This window comes from Bos javanicus, chromosome 7 (genome assembly GCF_032452875.1).
Source record: "Bos javanicus breed banteng chromosome 7, ARS-OSU_banteng_1.0, whole genome shotgun sequence".
Taxonomy (NCBI): Eukaryota; Metazoa; Chordata; class Mammalia; order Artiodactyla; family Bovidae; genus Bos; species Bos javanicus.
Genome location: NC_083874.1, coordinates 49,765,147 through 49,775,532, shown reverse-complemented (window position 1 = coordinate 49,775,532; position 10,386 = coordinate 49,765,147). Strand labels below are relative to the sequence as shown.

At 43.1% G+C, this 10,386-nt stretch overlaps 1 protein-coding gene across 5 annotated transcripts in view; it reads right to left on the bottom strand.

The window, feature by feature from the left end:
- Window positions 1–10,386, bottom strand: part of CTNNA1 (catenin alpha 1) — a 343,160-nt gene that overhangs the window by 9,622 nt on the left and 323,152 nt on the right. For all 5 annotated transcript variants that reach the window (XM_061424652.1, XM_061424653.1, XM_061424649.1 and 2 more), the window contains 2 exons: window positions 1,110–1,310; window positions 218–369 (listed from right to left, as the gene is read on the bottom strand). In XM_061424652.1, coding sequence (XP_061280636.1) covers window positions 218–369; window positions 1,110–1,310 — 353 coding nt within the window. The remainder of the gene's footprint in view (window positions 1–217; window positions 370–1,109; window positions 1,311–10,386) is intronic.

Below are 10,386 nucleotides of genomic sequence, written 5' to 3'. Positions count from 1 at the left end.
TACTAGGTCCCCTTTTCTCAGCCCAAGTTTGGGCTCTAACTGGCAAGTAAAAGTCATTTTAGACAACGTAATTAAACATATCTCCTCCTAACAGCCCTTAGATTCATGGTTTTAATATACTGCCAACACATCTGTTGAGTTCCAGAATGATGCATTGCTCAAGTTTAGCAAATGATAAGAAGGAAGCTGTTAAAACATCTAAAATGCAGTTACTCACCCTTATCATCAACACTGCTTTCCTGATGTCCCGGATGCCATCATACACCAGGCGGGAGGCATCGATAAACTCGTTTTCATCCATGGGCTGGGCAGGGTCTGAGCTGAGGGCTTCCACAGCCGCTTCCACTTGCTCAGTAAAACGCGGCATGACTGCAGAGAAGAGAGATGATAACATCACCACCAGCCCTCCTAAATCCCTCAGTCAGATGCAGAGAGGCAGAGTGGATGATGAAGAGCCTCTGCTTCTACCTATGTGAGAGGTATTTATGGTTCAAATAAATTAAATGCCATATTTTACAAAGAACTGAATCCTCTTCTTTGTCTCTGGCTAGATTCTGCAACACAGGATTTAGATGGCTGAGAATTTGAATTGGGATTTGGACTGAGGAGCCTGGTGGGCAGGAGTCCATGGAGTCACTAAGAGTTAGACACAACTGAGCGACTTCACTTTCACTTTTCACTTTCGTGCACTGGAAAAGGAAATGGCAACCCACTCCAGTGTTCTTGCCTGGAGAATCCCAGGGACGGGGGAGCCTGGTGGGCTGCTGTCTATGGGGTTGCACAGAGTTGGACACAACTGAAGCGACTTAGCAGCAGCAGAGGCCTTGCTAGAATGGGACCCTCCTTAATTTAGTGTGTTCATTAACTAGAGATATAACTCAGAAGTTCATCTTAAAATACTGAGTTTAGAGTGACTCCCATTACTACCTGTGGGACACAAATAAGGGAAACGTGTTTGTGTGGTCTTACTGTGGCTGACCAATGACTCATCAATCTCATGTACCTTCCAGAACTCTTGTCCGAAAATCAAACTGAGTCCCAATGTCCTACTTCCTAACCACAGGGCCATCTGTGTGTGAGGAGCACACGTAAGGGAGGGAATCCCGCACCTGTGTTGGAGAGCAGCTTGGTTGCTTCCAGCACCTTCTCTGTGTAGACCCCTGGTTCATAGTTGTCCATCTCTGAGGTTACGACATGAATGACCCGGGCAGCCCGGCCTCGAATTGCACCAGCTGTGCGGTCCAGCCCATCCACATCTTTCTCTTGGAGAGCAATGACACATTTGTTCACGTCTTCCAAAATGTGATTCTCTGAGGAACAAACAAAAACAGCCGAATGAGGGAGGAGGCCTCCCACCAGAAGGGGACAATTTTAAGTTGGCACCTGTCACTCATCCAGTGCTCACTGTGTGCCTGCTACTGTGCCAGAAGCTTTACACACATCATTTCACTCGAGACCAGATTACCCATGGGATCAACTCTCCCCTAGAAACTGGACCTGTAATCACCTCCAAGAATAACCATCTTTATTCCAGGTTTAGAAGAGACAGGCAGAGATGCCCATCTTTCAGAATCCTTGATAATTTCTCTTTCCCTTAAACAATTTCACTGATTTTATATCCCGAAGTCTAATTAGAAGACAAGGTTCACTATTCCCAGTCCCTTGCCCCTTGCTCCAGGAGATGCCAATGGTATTCAGACAAACGACCAAGACATCAGGACAACTCTGGAACATGAGAAGGGCCTGGAAGGCAGGCAAAAGCCTCGTTGGAGTTGGATTTGGAAGATCTACCAGAACTGTTTCTCCTCAAAGACAAAGCTTCACCCTGGGTATCGGGAACCCCAGAATGAGGAGTTCACGTTAACCGCATCTATAATAGCGAAGTGGGAGCAACCAAAATGTCCCAGAATAGAGTAATAAATTATGGGCACTGTGCAGCCATTGAAATGGATGAGGATCTGCAGGGGCTGATGCAGAATGGGAAAGGGAATGTTCTCACCACCAGGAACTGTGCAGTCCACCAGCAGACAGCCCTCATGACAGGGCTGCCCACACCGCATGGGGCCGGTGGGTGAGCGACACAGTCTCCAGGTCATTGTCTGGCTATTTTCTTCCTGCTCAGAAAGCAGCTTTCCTTAAGACACACAAGAAATCTGAGAAGCATTGTCTGTTAAAGACATGCTCCCTTTCTTAAACCAAGACAGTTCATGTCTCAACAGGTGAAAGACTAATGGCTCTGGTTTTTCTGGAAGAGTCAGGACTGTAATGTAATCTGTTTAAAAAACACATATGGGGACTCCCCTGGTGGCTCAGTGGTAAAGAATCTGCCTGCCAATGCAGAAGGCATGGAATCAGTCCCTGATCTGGAGGACCCCACATGCCACGGAGCAACTAGGCCCAGGTGCCACAACTACTGAGCCCACACGCCTCAGCTACTGAAGCCCGAGAGCCCACACACCGCAACAGGAGCCCCCGCTTTCCGCAACTAAAGAAAAGCAGGTGCAGCAATGAGGACCCAGCAGAGCCATACATAAATAAAATTATAAATAATAAAACCCGAGAAACACAGCCGACCATTTCTTTGCCATTCTGGTTACCTTATGTTTTTGACCTGTCATTATCTAGGACTGGTTCCTGATTTAATTCCCTTCTAAAAGTCATTACCCTTCCCTCTCAGCCTCTGCTGACACAGTCATGTTACATAACACAATGTCTAGAAGAGTGATTACAATAGCTTTACCTCCTCAGATACCTCAAACAAGCAAGTGGACATGACGCTGTTTCCTCTTATCTCAAGGGGAGCCAGAGGCAAGTGCAAGTACTTAGCAGATCCAGCAAAGAACAGAGCCACCACAATGCCCTGCCTGTGGGCTTCCAGATACCTAGCAGGCTCCAGGAACAGGGCCCTCCATTTTGTAGTTCCCTGGAGATGGCAGGCATGGCTTGCAGCTACAAAACTAAACATACTCTTACCATGTGATACAGCAATTGCATTCCATACAAAGCCCCGCACACAGATGTCTACAGCATAACTACTCATAACTGCCAAAACTACGATGCAATCGAGGTGTTCTTCAGTAGGCAACCTGAAATACTGTGGTACATCCAGACCGTGAAATATTATTCTGCACTTAAAAAAAAAATGTGCTATCAAGGTATGAAAAGACATGAAGGGACCTCAGGAGTTGCCAGGTTCTGGAGCAGGGAAGAGTGAACAGGTAGAGGACAGAGGGTTTTGAGGGCAATGAAAACACTCTGTATGACGCTGTAATGATGGCTACACTGGTACACTACCAAGAGTGAGCCGTGTCACTGTAGGGTCATCAATTATAATGAATGTGCTAGTGTGATGGGGGATGTAGATAACAAGGAGGCTGTGCATGTGTAGGGGCAGAAAATAGATAGAAAAACTTTGTACCTTCTTCTTAATTTGGCTTCCTCTCAAATTGCTCTAAAAGTCTTAAAAAATAATTTTTTTTATATCATCAATTAAATATCTTTCCAAGGAGCCAAAATACAGCAGTAAAAAAAAGGCGGGGAGGGGAGAATGAATTACCACAAGACAGCTAACAAGACCATAATTCAGCATCTTGCTCCTTGGAAGGAAAGCTATGACAAACCTAGACAGCATATTAAAATGCAGAGACATCACTTTGCCAACAAAGGTCTGTATAAGTCAAAACTATGGTTTTTCCAGTAGTCACATATGGATGTAAGAGTTGGACTAGAAGGCTTAGCACCAAATAATTGATGCTTTTGAACTGTGGTGCTAGAAAAGACTAATGAGAGTCCCTTTGACTGTAAAGAGATCAAATATGTCAATCCTAAAGGAAATCAACCTTGAACATTCATTGGAAAGAATAATGCTGAAGCTGAAGTTCCAATACTTTAACCACCTGGTGCGAAGACATGACTCACTGGAAAAGACCCTGATGCTGGGAAAGGCTGAAGGCAAAAGGAGAAGAAGGGGACAGCAGAGGATGAGATGGTTGGACAGTATCACTGACCAAATGGACATGAGTTTCAGCAAACTTCAGGAGACAGTGAAGGACGGGGAAGCCTAGGGTGCTGCAGTCCATGGGGTCAAAAAGATTCACACATGACTTAATGACTGAAAAACAACAACAAATTCAAACATTAGGAGACTTTGAGTTTATACCACTGCACTATTAAAACATAAAATGTATTGAACTTTTCACATAAACCAATTTTAGGGGTAATAAATGAACAGACTGGTCATAGCAAACATCCTCTTCCTGCAACACAACAGATGACTCTACACATGGACATCACCAGTCTGTCATTACTGAAATCAGATTGATTACATTCCTTGCAGCTGAAGATGGAGAAGCTCTATACAGTCAGCAAAAACAAGACAGGGAGCTGACCGTGGCTCAGATCATGAACTCCTTATTGCCAGTTCAGACTTAAATTGAAGAACACAAGGGAAAACCATCTCCAAGAAAAACAAATGCAAAGAGGCAAAATTGCTGTCTGAGGAGGCCTTACAAATAGCTGAGAAAAGAAGAGAAGCAACAGGCAAAGGAGAAAAGGAGAGGTATACCCATTCGAGTGCAGAGTTCCAAAGAATAGCAAGGAGAGATAAGAAAGCCTTCCTAAGGGAATAATGCAAAGAAATAGAGGAAAACAATAGAATGGCAAAGACTAGAGGAATCTTCAAGAAAATCAGAGACACCAAGGGAACATTTCATGCGAAGATGGACTCAATAAAGGACAGAAATGGTATGGATCTAACATAAGCAGACGAGATTAAAAAGAGGTGGCAAGAATACAGAAGAACTATACAAAAAAGATCTTAATGACCCAAATAAGCACAATGGTGTGATCACTCACCTAGAGCCAGACATCTTGGAATGTGAAGTCAAGTGGGCCTCAGGAAGCATCACTACAAACAAAGCTAGTGGAGGTGATAGCATTCCAGTTGAGCTCTTTCAAATCCTGAAAGATGATGCTGTGAAAGTGCTGCACTCAATATGCCAGCAAATTTGGAAAACTCAGCAGTGGCCACAGGACTGGAAAAGGTCAGTTTTCATTCCAATCCCAAAGAAAGGCAATGCTAAAGAATGCTCAAACTACTGCACAGTTACACTCATGTCACATGCTAGTAAAGTAATGCTCAAAATTCTCCAAGCCAGGTTTCAACAGTATGTGAACCAAGAACCTCCAGATGTATAAGCTGGATTTAGAAAAGGCAGACAAACCAGAGATCAAATGGCCAACATCTGCTGGATCATAAAAAAAGCAAGAGAATTCCAGAAAAAACATCTACTTCTGTTTTATTGACTATGCTAAAGCCTTTGACTGTGTGGATTACAACAAACCATGGAAAATTCTGAAAGAGACGGGAATACCTTACCTGCCTCCTGAGAAACCTGTATGCAGGTCAAGAAGCAAGTCAGAACTGGCTGGACATGACACAACAGACTAGTTCCATATTGGGAAGGGAGTACATCAAGGCTGTATATTGTCACCATGCTTCAGTTCAGTTCAGTCGCTCAGCCCTGTCCGACTCTTTGCGACCCCATGAATTGCAGCACGCCAGGCCTCCCTGTCCATCGAGTCAGTGATGCCATCCAGCCATCTCATCCTCTGTTGTCCACTTCTCCTCCTGCCCCCAATCCCTCCCAGCATCAGAGTCTTTTCCAATGAGTCAACTCTTTGCATCAGGTGGCCAAAGTATTGGAGCTTCAGCTTTAGCATCAGTCCTTCCAAAGAAATCCCAGGGCTGATCTCCTTCAGAATGGACTGGTTGGATCTCCTTGCAGTCCAAGGGACTCTCCAACACCACAGTTCAAAAGCATCAATTCTTCGGCGCTTAGCTTTCTTCACAGTCCAACTCTCACATCCATACACGACCACTGGAAAAACCATAGCCTTGACTAGACGGACCTTTGTTGGCAAAGTAATGTCTCTGCTTTTGAATATGCTATCTAGGTTGGTCATAACTTTCCTTCCAAGGAGTAAGCGTCTTTTAATTTCATGGCTGCAGTCACCATCTGCAGTGGTTTTGTCCTCTTTCACTTGCATCAAGAAGCTTTTTAGTCCCTCTTCACTTTCTGCCATAAGGGTGGTGTCATCTTCATATCTGAGGTTATTGATATTTCTCCTGGCAATCTTGATTCCAGCTTGTGCTTCTTCCAGCCCAGCTTACTTATGTACAGAGTACATCATGAGAAATGTCTGGCTGGATGAAGCACAAACTGGAATGAAGATTGCTGGGAGGAATATCAATAACCTTGGATATGCAGATGACACCACCATTATGGCAGAAAGGAAAAAGGAACTAAAGAGCCTCTTGATGAAGGTGAATGTACAGAGTGAAAAAGCTGGCTTACAACTCAACATTCAAAAAACTAAGATCATGACATCTGGTCCCATCACTTCATGGCAAACAGATAAGGAAACAATGCAGTGAAAGACTTTCTTTTCTTGGGCTCCAAAATCACTGCAGATGGTGACTGCAGCCACTAAAAAGACGCTTGCTCCTTGGAAGAAAAGTTATGACTAACCTAGACAAAATATTAAAAAGCAGAGACATTACTTTGCTGACAAAGGTCCGTATAGTCAATTCTATCATTTTTCTAGTAGTCATGGACAGTATGAGAGTTGGACCATAAAGAAGGCTGAGTACTGAAGAACTGATCTTTTGACTGTGGTTTGGCGAAGACTTGAGAGTCCCTTGGACTGCAAAGAGATCCAACCAGTCAATCGTAAAGGAAATCAGTCCTGAATATTCATAGGAAGAACTGATGGTGAAGCTCCATTAATTTGGCTGCCTGATGCCAAGAACTGACTCACTGAAAAAGACCCAGATACTGGGAAAGATTGAAGGCAGGTGGAGAAGGGGACGAGAGAGGATGAAATGGCTGGATGGCATAATTGACTCAATGAACATGAGTTCAATGGAAATAAGTTTGAGCAAGGTCCAGGAGATCAGGAAGGACAGGAAAGCCTGGCATGCTGCAGTCCATGGGTCACAAAGAGTCAGACACGACTGAACAACAACAATGAACCAATCATAAGAATAAAGGGATTTAGAGCTCATGTTTAGATCAGAAAAATCTTTTATATACTTATTATATCAACATTTATATAAATAATATCTACATATTACTTAAACTAAGCAGACTGGTACTGAGCCTGCCTACAATACTAACCCTAAAAATTGCTACTTTTACTGAATCTAACACAACATCTGGAGAAGGGGAAGAGAAGGGAAAAAAAGAAACAATGTTGCTAATTAAACTATGAACCAAAGTTTTCACATATCACTGATTTTCAAGACTCATCCCAGTTTCAGGATTATTAATACTTGGGGTGGGAAAACACCTTTGGCAATCATTAAGCACAGCATTCTTTTTCATTCATTAAACAAAGTGGCCCAAACTTCACCGAGGATTTATTAACCTTCATCTTGGGCAAGTAGTTTTTAAAAAGCAATTTAGATTTTCTTGAATTCATACAGGTTTTCTTCCAGATGAACCCAAACCAGGGAAGGGCCTGCCATTCTTTAGCCACCAAGGAAGGCTTCTATATCAGGAAGCTGACTAAAGTAACATTTTCTACCCTCACTGAGACAGCCCCAGCCAGCTGAGGCCACTACGAACCCAGGACACAACCAACCTGCTCTCTATACTTGAGCCCTAAGGGAGAAGTGAGTTCCCACTGGACATACGTGCAAAGATAGGAGGGTTGGAGGTACCCACACTAACTTAAGCCATAAGTTACTTTAACAGAATTTCTAAGGAAACTCCATTCCGAGTAGACACACCAATCTGGATCCCATTAAAAACTCTGATGGTTCAATATAGTCTTTATCTGTAGATGCTTCAAACAGGAAAACACACACACAAACACAACACTCTTATCTCCAAGGGATCATATTATGGACATTAATATATCTGGTTTTCATTTGAAAATCTTTCTAGGACTGCCTCTGCATATCTACCTCAGCCACGTCAATGGCTGTGCTGTACCCTACTGAACAGACGAAGGGCCATCATTTGCTTATCTAGTCTTCTCTTAGGCGTTTTGGTTGAAGTGAACATATTTGCAAGGTATTTTGGCAAACATCTGTGTACCCATCCTCAGGAAAATTTCTAGCAATGGGATTACTAAGTCAAAAGGCAAATGTGTATAAAGTAGATGTATGATGCCTAATTGCCCTCTGGGAATCAAGCCAAATGGTATTCTCCAAAAAGCCTGCATGAACTTACACTCAGTCCACAATGTCTAACAGGGCCCATTCTGCCCTCCCCTTGCTCTGGATATCTTTATCAGTGCAGCCTTAAGCATACACAAGAGATGATAATATTGATACTCCATATAAAGAATGTACTCCACTATTATGAGAAGAGCCTGAGTGCCTGACATTTAACTCACTCTATAGTAACCATTTTTTAAAAAATCACTATTAATTACTGTGGAAACCAGGCACAGAACTATTGAGTGACTTATTCATTCAGGATGCATGGGAGTCAGAGATCAAATATCACCACTTTCCTACCTTATCTTCAGTCCTGGAGTTTTGTAATTAAACAACCAACCAACGAAAAAAAACTAGGTACAAAAATCCTTTTATTTAGACCAATCAAACCAAATTATTTTGGCATAGTGACAATGAAGCAGAGTACAAATTACTACTCTTATTTGTTGCCCCAAAGTATCTAATGCATTATATTGTTTCCAAGAGCACTTGGTTAAGAAAAAACAATAAACCCAATTATAACCACTCTAACCAACCACTTGCAACCTAAAAAAAAAAAGAAGGGAGGGGGTAGGGTGTGGGAATCAAAACTTCCACATGAAAGCTGAGTAAACAAATGAGAAAGTAAACTGCATTTCCACGGAAAACATTTATCAAATACAATTCAAATGAAATTCAAACAGTCTTTATCGCTTTGATAAATTTCAAACCACTGTCCTTAAGGAATCAGTCCATATAAATATATTCATGGTTTACTGAATGTTGTGTAGCATCCTAAATCACCCCCAATATTTACAAGGCAACATTCTGAATAGAACAGCTTAGGGAAAACGAGTGCCCCTCCCTCTTCCCTCAAGTGGCTTGCACGTCCCTTTTATTTTCGAGTGCCACTGGCTCATACCTGACACACAGTGACTCAGGTTGCCCCTGCCCTGCAGCCTCATGAAACACTGCTATCAGGGTCTTGGTGGCTTTACCAAGTTATACACAATATGACCATTATTTTTTAAGCTGTAAAACTTGGGATATAACTTATAATAAGCACAAGGGAACTTCTGGAACCAATGGGACAGAATATGCAGAAATAATGGAGCTAAAACAGCAGAGGGTCCTTTCAGTCCTATCCCCTAAGTAACTTACCCTTGGAAGGGCTCTCATGAGTAGACAAGGCTACAGCAAACATACAGGCCCCATGGATTCCAAGAGGGACTGATGGAAAAGTCATTACTGGAAATATTCCTCCAAACCTATCCCACTGAAAAAGGGCCACAAAACCCCAGGACATGGGAAAACACCAATACTCCAAGGAGTCAAGTCGCATTCTTACTTTTCATTAGGTCAAATTTCATGAAGTGCACCAACCTTAAGCCAGAGCCTGTGCTGGGCAGTTGCCGAGCAGCCCCTTACTCAGAAACATGCCCACTTTGCTGAGGGACTACTGAGCACCACTGTGCCTCTGGGCGATGGGAAATGGCAGAGAGGGCAGACCTTGGCTTCTGCTGGAAAGACTGCTAAAAGCACACAGCTGCTACAGATGGCACCTGCTGTCCAACCTGCGGGGGGGGGGGGCGTGCCTCTCAAGAGGCTGTGAGCTGGGGACCACTGGGTGCCTGCCCACTAGAAAATGGGATTCCTCTCAACGAAAGCCAGTCTGCTGGGTGAGATGGGGAGATATGTCTAATCTGCCACATAAATAGTGCTAAAGCTGCCATGGATGAGGTTAGTGTGTAAGGGTATAAAGGAATCTAAATGCCAAAACTTAACTGATCAATCCAGTAGCACTCTACACAGGCATCTGCCTGTCTCTTCCTTTCAAACCAAGCCCCTGAAAAGCACACCGTGACAACCAGAGGAATTTTGAGTAATAGCCTTGTCCTGTTAATTAATTAATTACCTGATAACTAAGCAAGCCTATGACAAAACCTTAGAGAAACACACTAATGAGGGTCTCTGAAATTCAGATGCTCTGAAAGCACTACCATCTCCTGACTGAGACTACTGTTCTGTGTTTATTTGCTAAATGGAAACTGTCTAAACTCTTTTCCATCAAGTAAACCCTTCTATTTTCCCACATTTGCATAAAAACTGAACATACTCACCAGACAAAAGTTATCTGTTAGAAAATCTGGTTTCTCTTTACTGTTCTTCTGTTTTATGTC